This window comes from Mangifera indica, chromosome 1, assembly GCF_011075055.1.
Source record: "Mangifera indica cultivar Alphonso chromosome 1, CATAS_Mindica_2.1, whole genome shotgun sequence".
Classification (NCBI taxonomy): domain Eukaryota; kingdom Viridiplantae; phylum Streptophyta; class Magnoliopsida; order Sapindales; family Anacardiaceae; genus Mangifera; species Mangifera indica.
Genome location: NC_058137.1, coordinates 20,726,361 through 20,745,472, shown reverse-complemented (window position 1 = coordinate 20,745,472; position 19,112 = coordinate 20,726,361). Strand labels below are relative to the sequence as shown.

Genomic DNA, 19,112 nt, shown 5'->3' with positions numbered 1-19,112 from the left:
AATAGCTTTTTTGGCCGAAGATGAAAATTAAAAAAATAATTAAAAAAACAAAGTAATATTAACAATAATTAAAAATATTAAATACTAATTCCATATAAAATATAAACAGATAGTTTAAGTTAAACTAAAATTTTTACCCGATTCAGTATATGTTCTCTTTTACAAGCTTTTCTCTATCACGAATGTTTTATGTGTATCTCAAATATAATCTTTGTATATAAATAAGAGTTTTTACTATTTTAGAAATAAGAGTGTAATAAAATAGATCTAATGCAAAACATCCAACACTAAAAGTTAATTTTGATGTAATAATTGAAACAGATATACTCAATAAATCTTATGTTATGAAAGAGAGAAATTAATATCTTAGTGAATTTATCTTTTACTAATTCAAGATATGAAACTTTTATCTTTGTCACCGTCAATATTTTCAATTAAATATATTTTTTTTACTTAAACTTAGAATGGATTGCTCGTTGTTTAATCGTCTTTTGATTAAACATACCCATTATAAAATCTTGAAGATCAAGATTTACATTATCAACATCAATATTACTTAAAACTTGAGATTCTTCGATTGATTATGTACTATAAAAAATATTAAGCATCAATACTAACAACATCAGTATGGGGCAATTTTAGCAATTTGGGGAATTTTATTGTTGTCTTAAGGGTTTTGTTTCCTTTTTTTTTTTTTTTTTAAATTTAGGGATCTATCCACTCTGAAACCATTTCCTAACTTAGAATAACATATTAATCCTTTTAATCACCCATAAATATTAATAAAAATATGTACATTAATATGCAAATCAATATAAAACAATATGGCTGTAGAAATTAATCCATGAACTTAAAGTTAAGTTTGATTTAATATTTGGAGATAATGATATTTTATAAGTGTGAGATACTTCAAATGAAAGTTAGACTAAAAGATTATTTAGGTTAAAGTTTCATTATTTCAAGGTTTTGTTAGAGGATTAGGTAATAGGGTAAAATTATATTTAACTTTGTTAGTTAGACTCATATAAAGTTAAGAGCAATGATACATGTATACTTTTTTTATAAATAATTTAGATATACAGATGATATATTATTATATGATTGAATAATATTTTATTTTTACCTCAAAATTATTCAATCGCATAATGACACATTATTTATGTTAAATTATGTACTAAAAATGTAAACCCATATTTTTTTAAAAGTTAAATTGATAATTATTTTTTTATAAATCCCTTAAAATTGTCAACATTAATTAATATCTTTAAAATATATTTATGAAGTAAGTTGAATAAATAATCTAAACAATAATTAGGGTTTACAAATAAATTTACCGTTAAATGATTTGGGCTCACCTAGGGTTTCAAATAATTCATATATATTCATATATTTCTGGTAATTTATTTGTTAAAATACATAAAGTGAAAAATCTTCACTTTATTAACGGTTGGATTGAACAAAATTTTGTAAGAAGAATCAAATTCTGTAGCTTTTGGTGGCGGGTGAATCGAAAATCCGTTAGGGTTTTTAAATTTGAAACAGTTTAACGGTTATCTTCCACTAGAGCTTCTTTTGCTGCATGAAAGGGGCTTTGAAGTTTCCTTTCGTTAGCTTTCTGCAGTTTCATACAAACCCAGCTCCACAAAGCAATAAAGTTTCCTGGAAAAAACGCTGAGCCGACCTCAACGGCGATTTATATGCCTGTTCAAATTTTCAAATATCTAACCAGAAACCCTCAACAACTCCTGCAAATTCATTATTTTCCGAGGTTGAAGCCCAAAAGTCAGACATTGCCAGTCTTTCGTTCTGTCAACATATTTTAATGAAATAAATTCCAATTTTGAGTCAATTATTATAATTTTGTAGTCAATTATTTAAATTAATTGTGGAAATACTCTCTTCCGTCAACAAAACTGTAATTTTTGTTGATTAAACTGTAATGCAAATTAAAATGCACACCTATAAATACATACACAAACATTATATATATATATATATATATATATATATATTGCTATCATTTCAATTTGATTATTGTTTGTTGGGTTCATCATAGGCACAATCTGTTTAGTCCAACTTTTGGATGATTAGTTCACTATAAAATTTATTTTTGCCAGTGGAGGCATCATGGCGGAAAACATGTTATAAATTTGCCTTAAAGGTAGACCATGCTAGTGTCATTGGGATAAACATTGTAAATCAATTCATATGGTCTGTAAATTTATCTAGATCTTTCTAGTAGTATTTTGTCATGTTATACATAGTGATTGACTACTATTGTATCAAGTGAATTTCACTAACCATGCGTGTCACGTATATTGACAATTAACAAAGGACAATTTTAATTACCTCATCTATGTGTGATATACATATATGATATTACACATATGACAAAATTTCGATTACCTACCATTATGGGCAACTCGCATACCTATAATTAATAAAAATGTAAAATTGTGTTGAGCATTCCCAAGATCAATTAACCCACACGTGCATATTAAGTATTGATGCATGCCAATATTTCAATTACCTACATTATGTGTGACACATAGATCTACTATTAATGCATGACAAATTTTTAATTACCTCTCTTGCTATGTGCATCATATATACCTATAATTCACACATAGCAATTTTTTTTATAGTCTCCCGCTATGCATAATTGCATACATATAAGCAACATAATGTACATTTTAGATAAGTTTGCTATGTGTTTCGAGCATTCCAGATATGAATTATACTTTGCAAATTTCCTGAAAAAAGAAGAAATTTTATGTGAGATCTTCTTCAATAACAATAAGAGGTTGTTTGATTCCAAAATTTAAAAAATATTTTGGTAATCTATCTTTTGTTACCTTATTTAGTTTGTCAATAATAAAATAGTATAGTAATATTCTATTATTAATGTTGACTCGACAAGTAATATAAGTGGTAATCTGATTACTACCTTCATCTTAGGTATTTAAAGATTACCAAGATAATCTTGATTTTATTATAATTATATTATTATTTATTAATTTTTTGAGACAAAAATAAATTTATTTTTAATTAATATGATAAATAATATAAAAAAATATTTAAAAATAATTATATTCAAGGGCATTTAAAAATAATCTATCTTTAAGATAATCTTTCTATCTATTTTGATAATAAAACATTATCCAAACTAAACACCCATAAGATTAACACAGCTTGCCAATCGCATGATCAATTCAGTCTAAATCACAATCAAAGCCCAAAATTAAAAAGTTTTGAACACACATCCATAGGATTGCCAATAGCAATGTAAATACAAATAAATCTCTAGACATTAAACAATAAAAGAAAGACGAAAATGAACTGTATACAAATATTTTGCCCATCATAAGCGTGAATATCCATTTGAATAGTTGCGATCAAACCCATTTTTAAATTAACATTTATTTTTTATATAACACTTTATAAAATGAATTATTTTAATTAATTCTTTTTAAAATAATTCATAAACTAAATATTATTTTATTATTAATGTTTGTATCTTTAATTATCTCTCAAAAATATTTATAATAAAATAAAGTAAATGAAAAGTGGGGACCTCAAAATTTTATGTAAGAGGACAAGGCCAACTGGCTCTCTACCCAACTATCTCGTCATCTCCTTCTCCACCCACCATTTTCCTTTTCTCTCATCATACCAATACTCAATTCCCTTTCTCTTTTATGCCCTCTGCCCTTTGCTTCTTCTTGCACCAAAGCCAGGAGCAAAATCACAAAGAAAATACAAATGTCATGATTGTTACCTCCTACCTTATCTTAACACGTTAACACAATCCTTTTTCTTCAATCCAACTCTACTCTTCTTCTTCCTCCTCAAGTTCTGACCTTTTATTATCTCAATTTAACCCCACCAAGAAAAAAAGATCTAATCTTGCTCGTCAATTCTTACTAAATTTGTTCATTTCGTTGTCTCCATTAAACCCCACCATCAAAAATCATATCTTGCTGCTCAATTCTTCTTAAAAATTGTTTCATTAGACATGGCTGAAGTACTCCTATCATCTCCTTCCCAGTTCCCTTCTTCTTCAAGCTCTTCATCCACTCCATGTGTTTCCAATAATTATAACAACAACAACAACAACAACAACGCCAACGGTAGAGCTACACAAACCCTTCATGATATAGTTCAAGAGAGAGACCAAGAAGACCAAGAAGAAGAAGAAATAGGAGAGAGGAAAGAGAGGGAAAGAAGTGAGGAAGATCAGCTGTCACTTTTGGCATTATTGGTGTCTGCTTTTAGGAAGTCTTTGGTGGGTTGTAGCATCAGTAAAGAGCTTTGTTCAATGGAGATTGGTTTGCCCACCAATGTTAGACATGTTGCACATGTTACTTTTGACAGGTTTAATGGATTTCTTGGCTTGCCTGTTGAGTTTGAGCCGGAGATTCCCAGGACGCCCCCCAGTGCCAGGTTTGTGCATTTATTTCTACCCTATCTTCTTTAATGTTGCGATTTCGAAGATTTCTACTGAGGTTTGAGCTATGCTGTCAATTGAATTTTTCTTTTTGTGATAAATCTTGTTCTAGGGTCCATAGAACCATACTTTTTCAGATACTTTGTTGACATTTTTTGTGTAGCAGTTAATTTTTTCCCATCTGATATGTAAATTTAACAGAAAAATTGTTTGTGTTATGCAAAATGTGATGTCACATGGATAATAATACGGTTTGACTAAATGGATTAGTTGGTAGACCAGTTGAGTGATTAAACCATTGCAATATTGACTTTCGTTAGTGTAATTATTCCAAAATTCTTTTCTTCACAATGACACGTTTCTATAGATTCTTGGGTACATCAGTAATTTCTGCTATTGTGAGTGCTTGTGCTTTAGCTTTCTACATACACATTTTCTACGGGGCTTCGATTATAGGTTGCATCCTGATAAGCATGCAAGAAAGATCCTAATAATATTTGTTTTTAAAGTCTGTTGTAATTTTAGCGCCTTTGCTGAATTTTAACTCATCTCAAGCCTGAGCACCATCTTTCTTCATTTATGATAGCAAAGAGAAGCTCTTATTTAAACTTTATCTATTGAACAGTTCTAGGAAGTAAGAAACAACAAATGCAGGTATAATTTTTTATACATTTTCTGGTTGAACTTTTGCAGGAATCATTTGATTTTCTGATTAATTTCCCCAACATTATGCTCCTTTGTCATTAATATCATGGGTGCATCAGCTAATTGGCTTTTATAACTTGATAGTCAATTTCACTATCAAAGCTAAAAGCCATGAAAGTGTATGAGGTTTTGTTTCATTATAAATGTCTCTTCTATGCCCCTTTTGACATATTTTTTATGGTTTTGTGCACTTTATTGGTATCTGCTTCAAGTATGGATTTACCTATTTATCAATCTAGAGCTTAGCAACAATATTAAAACTTGGTTTGTTTTTCATACCTGTTACAAATATGTTACAGATTTTTTTTTATCTCTGTTATCAAGATAAATCAATAGTCTTATGTAATCTACATTACTGACTATCATATCCTTCATTTGCAGTGCAAGTGTTTTTGGGGTTTCGACGGAGTCTATGCAGCTTTCATTTGATTCACGAGGGAATAGTGTGCCTACAATACTACTGTTGATGCAAAGGCACTTGTATGCCCAAGGAGGCCTATGGGTATGCCCTCTATTTTATTGTTTCTTATGGAACAAATAAATTCAGTTCATGGTGCATTGTTTAATATAATTCAGCAGATAAAAGCATGATCACGTCTGTACTTTGAGAAAGTGAAGTTTAGAGAAATGTGAATGTGGGCTCTAGCTTTGGCTGGCATTAATAACTCAATTTTGCAGGCAGAAGGAATTTTCCGAATTAATGCTGAGAACAGCCAAGAGGAATATGTTAGGGACCAATTAAATAGGGGAGTTGTACCAGATGGCATTGATGTGCATTGCTTGGCTGGCCTTATAAAGGTGAAGCTACTCTTTGATCATGCCTGGACTTCTCCTTATCCTTTATTTTATTTGATGTCTTATTCTGAAAGCATGAAGTTGCACGACTTTTATGCTTGGACCAACACTCACAAACTCATCTTTATTCTTGATGGATCTTTAAACTTTTTCTTTTAGATTTATTTTTTACTGATTTGCAAAGAAAAAAAATCAACTAACGCAAACACCCTCTTGTTGATATGATGTTTGGTCTTAATATGATTGGTTTCTACTATAGGCATGGTTTAGAGAACTTCCAACTGGGGTCCTGGACTCTCTTTCACCAGAGCAAGTAATGCAATGCCAGTCAGAAGAGGAATGTGCTCGGCTTGTGAGACTCCTTCCACCAACAGAAGCTGCTTTGCTGGATTGGGCGGTAAATCTAATGGCAGATGTTGCACAATTGGAACATATGAACAAGATGAATGCACGCAATGTTGCTATGGTGTTTGCCCCGAACATGACTCAAGTAAGAATTTACCTTATTTTTGAGATATGACATGAATATGTCAAACTTATAAAACTATTTTTCATTTCTTTGTTTTTTGTTATAAATTGTCGATATTCTGGCAATCCCATTATTAAAGGTTGGATTCAGATTTGATTGAATATTTCTAAGATTTGATCTAAATTTTTATCTTTATATTTATATTTGTTTTCTTTTTAACTTGGAGACGTATACAAGTTGTTATAAAAGAGTAGCTACAGTTACAATTTGACTATTGGGGTGCTTAATGGAGGATGTGCGCTCCCCTCAAAAGAAACCAATTGAATCTGATTTTTTATTAAATTTATGATACCTGGTATTGATGCTGTTGATCTGCTGTACATCTCTATGAAGGGATGGAGCACTGTATAGATATAATTCACTGTTTATTTTACTAAAGATGTTCCTTTGATCATGGCTTGTGTCTTGTTCAATAGGGAAGTGCATTATAATCTATTGAAGGTGTAATAACAGCTGCGGTAATTTCTGTATTGCAGATGTCAGATCCTTTGACAGCATTGATGTATGCTGTTCAAGTGATGAATTTTCTCAAGACTCTTGTCATTAAGACACTTAAAGAGAGGGAAGATTCCATGATAGAATCAGGAAGAGATTCTTGCCCAGAGCCCTCTGATGAGAACGGGCACCAAAGTTCTGTACAACAATATCCTGAGGATACCAATGACAAGTCCAGCAAGGGGGACGAAGAGTATAAAACTTTTGTTTCCGCAGAGCCTGCATTGGAGAGCCCCTCACACCCTACTCAACTTAATGCCACTGGACCTCAGAACTTCCTAGCATCAATCGAGAACATCATTGGCACAGGCAACCGGACATTGGTTGATAATTGCCCTTGTGAGGTAGTATCCCAAGTTAACTCCTTGGCAAATGGAGTCCAAGAGGGTAACTTTTCAGAAACCAGTTTTTGCAAGAACAGAAGCAGTCAATCAAGTGGATTAAGTGTAAGGAAGAATTGTAAGAAGGTGAGTGAGCTGTCAACAATTGCAGAATGTGGAGGTGTAGAGAGAAGCAAGGGAGGCAGTGTTGTTGGGCGTATAAATTCAAGGAGTGAGCTGTTTGAAGCATGGCGATGAAGGGCTGTAAATGCTTGTAGCATGACATTTGGCTAACTGGTGAAAGCAGCTGATAAATGTATGTTTGTGTTGTATGTGTTTGATGCATGGCTTAGTGTTTGATTTGTTAACTTCTTGTTATGTTTAATGTTGGATTGTTTGTTATTAACCCATTATAACTTTGTGCAGCTTCTCATCAATCCAGATTTCTTGTTGCATAAAATGAATTATGTATGGCATCCAAGCATACGAGTTTAAGTAGTGATTGCCTGCTGCTTCTCATTTACATGCATGTAATTGTTTTTAGGTTTTTCCTTCCTACTCAGGATTATTTATCTATATTGGCATCTACACGCGGCATATTATGCGTTTTGATGCATCATTCCATGATTAGACAAATATTTATATTTGTTTGATTAGTTTTAAACATTGGTGGAATCGATAGACAATTCTCCGATCAACTGACGAAAACAAACTCTCAAGAATGTCAAACAATAGAGTACTCAGAAGCACTCAAGATGTGAAAACTGAAGTGGGTTATTCTCTTTTTATAATCAAATCAGAGTATCCAAGTGAACCGAAAGACATTTTTCTGAAGTTTGTTTTCAAGCTTCTGATAAGAGCCTAATATAGAATATGACAAATATACATAAGATTGTCTACTGATGTCAGATGAGCTTTTTGTTGGTATAATTGTAAAATATTTTCAGGTGGCCTTCTAACCTAAGTTTGATTATACTGCCATCAAGTTGAGTTTGCATGATAATGCTGTTTGAAGTAAAAAAGTTCTCTAAGAAAGGAATATCAGAAGTAGAAGTTCGAAAAATGGTAAAAGAGATGGGAATGGTTGAGCTTATACAAAATATTGGAACTTATATCCATTAAACAGCCATATATTACTCATAGCATGGTGTTGGGAAGAAAGCAATCAAACTAACATAACGAAAAATCAAACTCTCTTCCTCTTGATTGAACTACGTGGTAGCAAATAATGAATCAAAATATGATTATATCACATCAAACAATTAAAAAACAAATATAGTAAAAAAAAATCATAATTTAATGTAGAAACCTCTTTGATGTGAAAAGTAGAAAAACCAAAACGAAGTTTTTGACTTCTTCTTTCTTCTGAGTTCTGACTTTATGTATTATTTATATGTTATTTTGTTATATTTAACCTTGTTTTTACCCTAATTCATTAATATGGTAGATTGGACTTTTTATTTAAAATAAATTTGAGTTTTTCATATAGGAAAGGACCTAAAAGGCCAACAATATCTTCCATATATCTATCCCTTATTATGTTTTTTTACCTTGTATCAGAAAGTTACTTATCGCATGTATAGAAATGAATTAAGCTTATTACTTTGCTTACATATTATAAGTGGCATTTTCTACTATTGGGATGCTCTAGCAGGATCCTGTCATTCTCCTTTGTGATGGCTTGCCACGTGCTTGCACTTCAGTAATTTCACTCTAGAATGTAGTTGTTAAATCTTCTGATCACTCTGAGAACCCCACAAACAACTGGAAGTTTGCATTCTTGGATCTGGCTAGTTCTCATTATGCTGCAATTTGTGTAGATAAGGATAAATCCATTGATGGTGGAACTCATATTACAATGTGATTAAAAATAGTGAGAAATTGTATAATTTTTAAAAATTTATGCCTCTTCATTTGCAGGCGAAGCAAATGTTCTAATGACATTGACTCTGGAAAACCATTCCTTTGGTTGAAGATGAGTGTTCCTAGAACTGGTGCTGTTGTTGCCATCCGTGGCTAGTAATTCTGATTAATATGCATCCATTGTTTGAACTATCTGATAATTTGTCAGTCACTAGTGACGGATTAAGTCATTGATATATATTGATCTTTCAGTACTCAAGTCACATGTTCGGTATCTACTGATCCAACCTAGCTGATTGCCATGATTGAAGAAGTCAAACAGCTCTTAGGCAGGAGGAAACTATGAACACTAATTAGGTAGAAGGAAAACAACCAAGAGTTCTATGAGCAACATTATTATTGATATGCTCTATGTTAATTTTTATATATTTACTTGTTAAGAAAGTTTAAGAGAGATACTTCAACATCGATGCCGGTACTTGTTAATTTAAGGTTTGCAAAAGCACATAGATTTGATACTATCATATCCTAATCAACACAACAAGGGGATGCTAAGGCTACATGGTGTCTTCACCATCACCATCATCTTTACTCTGAAAGCTTATCATCTTCAGCCTCATATGCCATTAAGCTCTCCAATTTGTGATGGAGATTATATTCATTGAGTCTCATGCCAATGGCGTATGGAGTGATTTTGAGAGGTTTCATCCGCTAAGCCAATGCTTTCTGTCTCCTTCATGAGCCTTAATGGCGAGAAAATCTTAAATCAAAGATTTCTTATGGGTGGAGTTGGTTGAAGAAAGCCTTCTTCAGGTTCCAGTGCAACTTCTATCCATTTCAATACAAATTTCCAGTACTTTTAGCACGTTTTGGTTTGACTAGAACCAGTTGATTTGCAATATGAGAACCTTAAATGGTATTTACCAGTAATCTTTGCAAGAACAGAGTCCACTCCTGAAATGGTGGAAACGGGTTGCATCTCTAACAACAAATTGGCGATCTACAATCTTGCTAACCAACTTTATAAACAAATGACAGTCTCCACATATCCGTAGGTTCTTCATCACAACAATATCTGTTCCTGGACTTGTGTTTAAGAGTCCAAATGAAATTGCCAACTTTTCACTGTGCACTCCTGTACCATTCAAAATTTCATTGTTGCTTTCATTATCACTATTGTTAGACCCACCTTGTGTCTCAACTAAATTCTCCAACTCATCCAACAGTCTATATATTTCTGCTGTCTGATGATGGTTTTTATCACCAACCAAAAAGAGGTGCACTCTCCCTTTAAGTTCAACATAGCTACACCCAGGATCTTTCTTAAGCTTTCGCCCCTTCATCATCACTCTAACCCGCATTACGCCCTCCAAGTTCCCAGCATCAGAATATATATTAGATAACAACACATAATAACCAATATTTGCCGGTTCAAGCTTAATGACTTGATCAAAAGCTAACTCTGCAAGCTCTACATTTCTATGGATTTTACAAGCACCCAGAAGAGCCCCCCACACTGCACCATCAGGTTCTATCTGATTTGATTGAATAAGTTCTCGAGCTTCATTCAGCCGACCTGCCCGGCCTAGAAGATCCACCATACATGAATAATGCTCTGGACCAGGCTGCAATCCATGTAGTTTTTTCATTGAAACAAAATAATCTGAGCCCTTATCAGTCAGTCCTGCATGGCTACAAGCTGACAGAACACTCACAAATGCTGTTCCATCAGGTTTAACACCACTTTTTATCATCTCATCAAAGAGCTCCACCGCAAACTCTCCTTGTCCGTGCATTCCATACCCACCTACCATTGCAGTCCATGTAACCACACTCTTTACAGGCATGGCATCGAAAATGGCCCGTGCTCTTTTCAAATTACCACACCTTGCATACATATTAATCAGTGCATTGTTGAGAAATGGGTTCAAACCAAAACCATTTGCTTCAATCTGTTTTTCAAGCTTACGGCCAATATCATGAGCGCCAAGATGAGCACAAGAAGAAAGGACCGAAACAAATGTAACAGCATCAGGACAAACCCCAAATGACTCCATTTCTTTATAAAGCTCTAAAACGTCAGTAGCTAGCCCATTTTGTGCATATCCAGAGATCATAGCATTCCAAGAAATCAATCCCTTTTCAGGCATCTCATCGAACAACCTCCTTCCGTACTCAACAGATCCACATTTCGCATACATTGTTACCAAACAATTCGCCACTGACAAAGCAAAATCTAAACCGATCTTCACGCATAAGCAATGCAAGCACATCCCAAGCCACAAAAATCCCGGCACCAAACATACCGGTAACAATCCCAGCATAGTAACCACATTCCTCTCCACACCCAGTTCCCCCATTTTACCAAACAACAAAACCGCATCACCAACACGCGAATTGAACACATACCCAGATATCAAAGCATTGAAACAAACAGTCAGTGTCAATGACTTCAAACTTTCATCGAACACCTTGCGCGCGCTATCCAATAAAGCGCATTTACCGTACAAGCTAATGAGAGAAGTGACCACAAAGGGCTCCAGTTCACACCCAGACTTGATGACGTGGCAGTGTATCTGGGAGCCGGGGAACGCGAGCGAAAGAACGGCACAGGATTTGAGTGCGAAAGGGAAAGTGAAAGCGTTTGGCAAGACGCCAAAACGAAGCATTTGGCGATACAAAGAGAGGGCTTGCGGGAAGAGGGAGTGGTTCGCGAGTTGTCTTAAGCGCGTGTTCCACGTACTTGTTGGGGATTTTGGTGAGGTCTTGGGAGGTTTGCAGAGGAGGAGTTTTGCAGGTTTTTGAGGATTCAGCGAGGGTTTTATGGTCATTTAAAAAAAATTTAATGGCTTACTTCTGTTTTGGTGGGTGAGAAAGCCTGAAGTGGCAGTTTTAACGAATGTACAACGGGAAGTCGATAAAACGAGGCGTTTCGGTAAAATAAAGATGATAAAATTATTGAGAAATTTAATGTTAGATTGATTTTTATGATAATAATTTCTTCCCATCTAAAACCAAATAAGTAAAATTTAAATTTTATATTGTAATTGTAGCATAAACTAAACAACTTTCCATCCCATGGTTTAAAAAAATTAATCTATTTTAATTTCTCACTAATTGGATCAAATTTTGGTTGACATTTATAAAGTATTCAAAATTCAAGAATAATGGCTACAAATGGATCCTAAGAGAAGGGGTTTATGGCTGTTTGATTATTATTATTATTTTTTAATGTTTAAATTTTAAACTCTGTTTCCGCTGCCACTGCCACTGCCAATAGAATCTCCCACCATATAAAGTAATCGCAGTCGGTCTCATCTTCGTTATTTGGAAAGATGACTTATTTTCTCAAACATTATCGCACGACATTAGAGGAATCGGAGTCTTGTTAAGGTAAATTATCAAAGAAAGAGAAACCATCGAGAGGAAGAGATGACCGATGATGACATCAAAGAGAGTGATCGCATATTAAAACTAACCCTTAGAGGAGAAATGCCATTGTTTTCAAACTTCATTTAAGAGAAAAAATGTTAGTTTTTTAAATTTAGAGAAAAAATAAGATAAAATTTTAGTTTATTTTTAGTATTATATATAAAATAATGATTTTATAGTTAAAATTAACAAATTTAATAGCTTATAGGTGAGTCAATGAAATTTTCAAAATTACAAGATGAAAATTTGAAAATGTAACATACTTTGGGTGAGAATAAGTCCTTTGGCCTATTATTTTACATTCTAAACAGACGAACAAGTGATTAAACATCCAATAACTTCCCTATCGGACATCCGGTGATTCAACTTGTGGATAAGCGACGAACAATGAGGAATAAATTGATTTATTTTATTTTTTTTAATTTTGAAATGCCCAAATTAGTGAATTTCAGCAGATTTTGCCACGATTGAGGATGAAACGGAGAACTCATTAACCGGTGACAACTTTTCAGCGTCTGGGTAAGTGACACGTGGTTGAAAATTTCTCCTCTTCATAATTTTGTCTCTTTCTTCACTAGCAGGGACAAAGGACTGGCTTACGGAAAAGAAACCATTTTTTTCTTGTAAAGAAATGGCAAGCTCAAATGGACAATCTGATGGAGAGAAATTTCCAGCTGCTGATATTCTTCAGGAATTGAATCCTGCCCAAAACAGGGATGTAAACGTTGATCCTGTATCTTCTCAAATCACTGCCTCATTGCAGAACAAGGTGTTTATTATTTATTCATTTATTTGTAATTTAATTTTATAAATCCTGAAACAACCATATTTTTACAATATTGTGCGTATTTCAGAAACAAGATGAAACAGCTAAAAAGAAGAATCAAAATGTAAAGAGAGATGCTGTGCAGAGGCTCAAATCAACCATTATGATCTCAGCAGTCATTGTAGCGGTTGCAGGGGCTGCCTTTGCTGTAACTAAGAAATTGAGAGAGAAATGAATATGAATATGGACTCATCTACACTCTTCATTAACATTCAGATTGTAGTAATTATGCATTCTTTGAATCATTTAATTGCTTCTTTTTTTAGTTTACATCTAATTGAAAGAGTTATAACATTTTTTATTTTTTTTATGTTGAACTTGAAATCTCAAAATTTCATGAATGAAAATACTATCAAAGACGCCAAAGAATATAGAAACTAAGGTAAGTGCTTAAAATACACTAGGATTGTTTGCATTTATTTTCAGAAGCTCTGGAAAGATCATATCTTCAATTTGTTTCATGATAGTTTTGATATCAGGCTTGAATGTCTTGTTTAACACTTCAACACATTCTGGGATGAGCTTTTGATACTCCAATACTTCCCTTCATTATTTGAACAATTGCAGTGTCAATATGAATTGGAAAGTGTCTGAGGGATCCTGATTCTCCTCATTTTATCTAGGAATTTTGAGAAAGTGTCAGTCTCAGCAATAGTTTCTGTTTTCGGCTCCTTATTGAGGATCTTATGCATCTCGCATGAAAGAAAATGTAGAGCTCTAATAACATCATCTTTGCTCAAGTTCAACTGAGTCATGGTCTCTGAGAAACTCGATCTATCTTCCTGCAGATGCTTGATATGGCAACTACCCCAGAGAAAAAATCCATGCGAGCTTTCTATAGTTTGATTTTGTTCCATAAAACTTCTTAAAGGTTTTTGCACCTCTTGATGTAAAATATCCACCAAATTGATGTAGCTTTGTGATTAAGCTCTTTTCATGATCTTTATTGCCAGTCTTGTCAAACAGTAGTCTTGAGCAAGCTTTTTCCAGAAGAATTCAATGAAAATATCTTTTTCACTGAAACAGCCAAGTAGATTAACCAGCTTGTTTAATGTTTCTTCCACAATTTCATCACTCAATTTCTTGCCTTCCCACTTCCTAGATATAGTTGTCACTGTGTGTAGCCATCACTTACTGCATTTGAAACACCTCCAATGGCTTTATTACAGAATATTTCAAAACCCTCTTTCAGGGCCTTATGAAAAAGCTTACGGTTTCCAAAACATGTCATGATCTTGTCGTGCAACTCTATTATTTCGCCGAAGCAGGCCTCAACTTCTTCCTGCACATTCTATTTATCACCAACTTCATCAGACATGTTGAATCAAAGCTCTGCCTTCTTCAGTAACATGTTGCTTAAAATACCCACCATTAGCTTCCTTACGCTCAAGGAATCTTTCGGTACAAGCGAACATCCTGGGAAGATCCTCAATTTTTTTCTTCTTTGAAGACTGCTGGACACCCAGACTTGTCATTGTCAATGAGCTGATTGTAATGAACTTTCAAAAACCCACTGTAGATCCTCTCGATCAACTTTCTCTCTCTCCAATTCCATTGCGTTTGGTCTGAAGATTACTGAATAATTCTTCTACAGAATAAGAATAATGATGGACAGAAAAAGGGAGCAAGATTTCTGCAGGTAAAGGAATGAAAGGGCTATTAGGAATTGAATAGTTTAATTTTAATTAATCAATTAAGAATTTGGGGTGAAATATCAACTTAAAGTTTATTTATTTATTATGATACGCATAAATAATATTGTGTATAGTATTCCCATCTAAGTAAAAATTTAATTAGAGTTTTGAACATGATTAACCATTCAAAAACACTAAAAGAATTTTAAAAATAAAGGTTTTCGATACATTTTAGGTATCTTCAAATTTGTATTGAATTAAACTATTTTAGGATCCTACTCTTAACTGAAACGGAGGCTAAAAACTTTGGCAATTTGACCCATAACCCTCTGAACTTTAACAAAGCTAAATACAATTGATCGTTAAATATAAATAATACAAATAATACACAAAAGTTTTATAATTACGTCAACACTATCAGTTTTAGAGAGGACAATTCGGTTTGTGAAACTAGGTTTTTAACTTATCTTTCCCTTAAAATAGAGAGAATTTTCCAATAAAAAGAGAGACGAGTATGGCTAAAATATCTATAGTCGAGGAAAGTGATAAATATATCTTCGACTCATCCCCTCTATGACCCATCCTCTGCCTAGTTTGTTCATTTCTTTACATATTTCCTAAATATTTACATATTAAATTACCTTTAAAAGTTTTGAATTATTATAAACATGTCTTGACACATAATAAATATTATATTATTTTCTATTTTTTAGCAAGGCTAGAGAGGGGAAGGTGTAAGAAATTTTTTCTGTAGAGATGGAGAGGAGAAGGGGAGAGATATTTTTCCTACGGGGAGGGGACAAAGATTCCCTGTCATCCTCGTATCGGAGACAAGGGACAAGAAAATGTTACTCTTATGGGGACAGAGATAGGGATAAAGTTTAAGGTTTTCGACCATACCTATCCCATTGCGATCTCTAATCAGGTTAACTCATAATACCCAATTTATAGGAAACTCAACTTAAAAACTGTCAGTTCATTTCCATGAATTTGCTAAACTACTTTGAAAGCAAAAACTGCAGGCATCTGCCATAATATCAAATGCTTCACAAGCCTCATGAACAAGAGAGTTTCTGCAAGCACCAAAAAAAGTTGCATAGAAACGTGGATGATGATATGCAGAGACAATTTTATGGATGATTACTAAAACAAATTCAATCTTAAGATAAACTCTAATAATTGATAATTTAGCTAGTCGCAGTTGCTTTACTTGTTTTCAGAGCTGTTAAGAAGTTGGATTGTTGGCCAATCTATCATTTCTCTCTGCTGAACATATAAATATTTCCTGTTAAGAAAATCAGTAGTGGTCAAGGATAATATAACTTAAGTACTACAATAGTGTTGATAGTGGTATTACGATAATTTCAAATAGGCTGTAATTATAACCAAAAACCATATACATACGATACAATCGCCATCTTCTCTTTCAATAATTAGCAGCACCCTTACAATAATTATCTCTTCCTCTCAGCCAACCGTAACCGCAATTCAATCAACCTGACATTGAACTCCCCATCACTAACTCTCAACATGTTCGACAATGGAAGCTTTAATCCATGCCCAACCAAAACCCTATACCTGGGCTTAATTTTCTTCTCCAAACTAAACGAAAAATACTGCGGAAACTTCTTGATTTCCTCCAGATCCCCATTCATTTCCTCCACAAAAAACTTAAATTTCGGCACCAGATTATTCTCCACACTAAATGTCAACAACCCAGGCGATCTTATCACCATACTCTCCACTTCCTCATCCGAAAACCCCAGACTCTTTAGAAATTCAATCTTGGGCTTCAGCGTCCGCTCCACACTAGAAACTAACAATAGCGTAGTCTGGCAACTAATTCTGTTTGTACCCACAAAGCCAAACTCCCTAAGAAACTCAAAGGTCGGACGCAATTGGGTTATGACATCAGTGACCAACAGACGCGGACAGCGCGTGATTGACTTGGGGAGATCGCGGGAGGGGATGAGGACTTCGTGGAGGAGGAATTGAATAATAGGTTGAAGATCGGAGTGAATGTTGGAGGTGAGGAGTTTGGGGTGCATGTCGAGAATGCGGCCGAGGGCGGCGCGTGTAAGACCGAGAGAGAGGAAAAAGTCTTCGAGGGAAATGAGGGAGGCGAGAGGAGTGGAGCGGAGATCAGGGTTTTGATTAAGGGCTTTGTGAGGGTTGATGTTGAGGGTTTGAAGGTGGATGAGTTTCTGGCGGAAGAGAACGCCGGACGGTGTTGGCTGTTGAGGGATTTTGGTTGGGTTTAAGGAAGACGAAATAGAAGGTAAGGAAGGAAGGAGATGAATTTTAGTTGTCATTTTTGTTTACAGTGGGATGAGATGGAAGAGTCCAATTATAAGACGTTTCTGCCCAACCCTGAGGTTGAGTAAGACCCACGGGGTTTTAGAATAAAACATTCGCACACTCGTATACAGGGATTGCAATTTGGTACTCTAAACCGGTCCTATCCCGGCCCTTTCCGGATTCCCCAATAAAAATTTAGATAAAATTATATAAATATTTTTTTATTATTAAAATTAATTATTAATTTAATAGATACGTGAAAAATTAGGTTTCTCAAATTTAAAAGATTGAAAAATGAGAGACATGGATGGTTATTTTTATTGGCCCTCAAAAGTGAGTAATGTGATTAAAGCCAATTGACTATTTCCCCCTAAGGTTTGATGATTCATATCCTTTAAATTAAAAAAAATTGATTTTTTTACTTATATGATAAAATCAACTATTAATTTTAGTAGTAAAAAAAATATTTATGTTACCAATAAAATTATATATATATATTTTTTATATAAATTGATATATAATTACATATATATCATCATATAGTTGAATAATTTTATATAAAAAATGAAGTAATACTCAATCACATGATAACATATATAATTATTTATCTATTTATAAATATCAAATAAGTATACATAATATTACTCTTATATTATTTTGTTCAAATATCATAATATAGAGTGTAAACGGGGTAACCTAAATCTTGTTTTAGAAATTACATATTTATCCCATATATTTTGATAATATATTGTACCTCTAATAATTTTAATTTGTTGCTTTTTACCATTAATATAGAGACATTTACAACCTTCAATATTGTAATATCTTGTAATTTTTGAAACTATTGAAGGACAAATTAAAATTTTAAAAACACCTTTATACTTTTTTTGAATTTTTAAACTATTTAAAGTTTTTTATTATCATCATAAAATTTAAAAAAAATATAGTTTATCCCAAAAATATTATCCCTATCTATAAAAATATTTAATACATTTTAAAGGTATAATATTATTTGGGTAGAAGGTTTTTTTTTTTTTCAATATTTTATAAAAAATTTAACAAATTTTGCCAATGGTGGAAAATCTATTATTTCATCAAGGTCAAAGGACTTATTCACACCCAAGGTTTAGCCTATGTGTAATACACACCCATCACATTTTAAAAATCTAAATACCCACTTATAAATTGTTAAACTTAATTAAAACAAGAGGAAAATTGTTATTTTATCATAAAATTTTAAAATTCTCAAAATTTATATAATTTCCTTCTTTTAATTTGAAAAACTAAAATTTTTTCCTATGATAAAGTTTTGAAAAATTCTTTTTTCTTTGTAGGATTTGGAAAACTAATCTGACAAATGGCAGTCACTCTATCTCCCTCCTAGCGTTCCTCTTTCGATTGTGTTCTCTCTGTCTTTTCTCTTCCAACTACACTCTCTCTAGACACCTCTTTCTCCCATGACAACAAAAGACAAAATCTTTGTTTATATAATGAAAATATTGTCTAAACAAAACATTTGTCTAAATGACACTTCGTCTAGATTTGACAATTATAAAAATGATTTAGAATTCGACAACAATGATTTATGATGGAAATAAGTGATTGCCAGAGATGAAGATCATAAAGGAAAAAAACTAAGTAGGGGGAAATTTTGATTTTTTAAAAATGAAAAACTTTAGATGTAAATAAAATTATTAGTTTAAAATTTGTAAAGAAAATAAAATAAAATAATATATTTTTTAATATTATTAATAAAATAATAATTTTA

General features: G+C 33.1%; 4 protein-coding genes across 4 annotated transcripts; 2 read left to right on the top strand and 2 right to left on the bottom strand.

The window, feature by feature from the left end:
- The first annotated feature begins 3,613 nt into the window (after window positions 1-3,613).
- LOC123228268 (rho GTPase-activating protein 5-like) lies at window positions 3,614-7,751 on the top strand. The gene is made up of 5 exons (XM_044653619.1): window positions 3,614-4,443; window positions 5,534-5,654; window positions 5,831-5,950; window positions 6,207-6,437; window positions 6,953-7,751. The coding sequence occupies exons 1-5, from the start codon at window positions 4,016-4,018 to the stop codon at window positions 7,547-7,549; spliced, it is 1,497 nt and encodes a 498-aa protein (XP_044509554.1). The 5' UTR covers window positions 3,614-4,015; the 3' UTR covers window positions 7,550-7,751.
- A 1,859-nt stretch (window positions 7,752-9,610) lies between these two features.
- Window positions 9,611-12,029, bottom strand: LOC123212535 (putative pentatricopeptide repeat-containing protein At3g11460, mitochondrial). The gene has a single exon (XM_044631710.1). The coding sequence runs from the start codon at window positions 11,983-11,985 to the stop codon at window positions 10,075-10,077; it is 1,911 nt and encodes a 636-aa protein (XP_044487645.1). The 5' UTR covers window positions 11,986-12,029; the 3' UTR covers window positions 9,611-10,074.
- A 922-nt stretch (window positions 12,030-12,951) lies between these two features.
- On the top strand, window positions 12,952-13,657 carry LOC123209504. The gene is made up of 2 exons (XM_044627587.1): window positions 12,952-13,355; window positions 13,441-13,657. Exons 1-2 carry the CDS (start codon window positions 13,218-13,220, stop codon window positions 13,585-13,587), a joined length of 285 nt encoding a protein of 94 aa, XP_044483522.1. The 5' UTR covers window positions 12,952-13,217; the 3' UTR covers window positions 13,588-13,657.
- A 287-nt stretch (window positions 13,658-13,944) lies between these two features.
- LOC123209496 (transcription termination factor MTEF1, chloroplastic) lies at window positions 13,945-17,436 on the bottom strand. Its single transcript, XM_044627575.1, has 3 exons — window positions 16,451-17,436; window positions 16,257-16,331; window positions 13,945-15,045 (listed from the first exon to the last, which is right to left on the bottom strand). The coding sequence occupies exon 1, from the start codon at window positions 17,356-17,358 to the stop codon at window positions 16,501-16,503; it is 858 nt and encodes a 285-aa protein (XP_044483510.1). The 5' UTR covers window positions 17,359-17,436; the 3' UTR covers window positions 13,945-15,045; window positions 16,257-16,331; window positions 16,451-16,500.
- Between the last annotated feature and the right edge of the window lie 1,676 nt (window positions 17,437-19,112).

Coding starts and splice junctions, on each gene's coding strand:
- LOC123209496 (XM_044627575.1), bottom strand. CDS start 17,358: ATGACAACTAAAATTCATCTCCTTCCTTCCTTACCTTCTATTTCGTCT.
- LOC123212535 (XM_044631710.1), bottom strand. CDS start 11,985: ATGACCATAAAACCCTCGCTGAATCCTCAAAAACCTGCAAAACTCCTC.
- LOC123228268 (XM_044653619.1), top strand. CDS start 4,016: ATGGCTGAAGTACTCCTATCATCTCCTTCCCAGTTCCCTTCTTCTTCA. Junction 4,444..5,533: donor AGGACGCCCCCCAGTGCCAG/GTTTGTGCATTT, acceptor CTTCATTTGCAG/TGCAAGTGTTTTTGGGGTTT. Junction 5,655..5,830: donor ATGCCCAAGGAGGCCTATGG/GTATGCCCTCTA, acceptor TCAATTTTGCAG/GCAGAAGGAATTTTCCGAAT.
- LOC123209504 (XM_044627587.1), top strand. CDS start 13,218: ATGGCAAGCTCAAATGGACAATCTGATGGAGAGAAATTTCCAGCTGCT. Junction 13,356..13,440: donor CTGCCTCATTGCAGAACAAG/GTGTTTATTATT, acceptor TGCGTATTTCAG/AAACAAGATGAAACAGCTAA.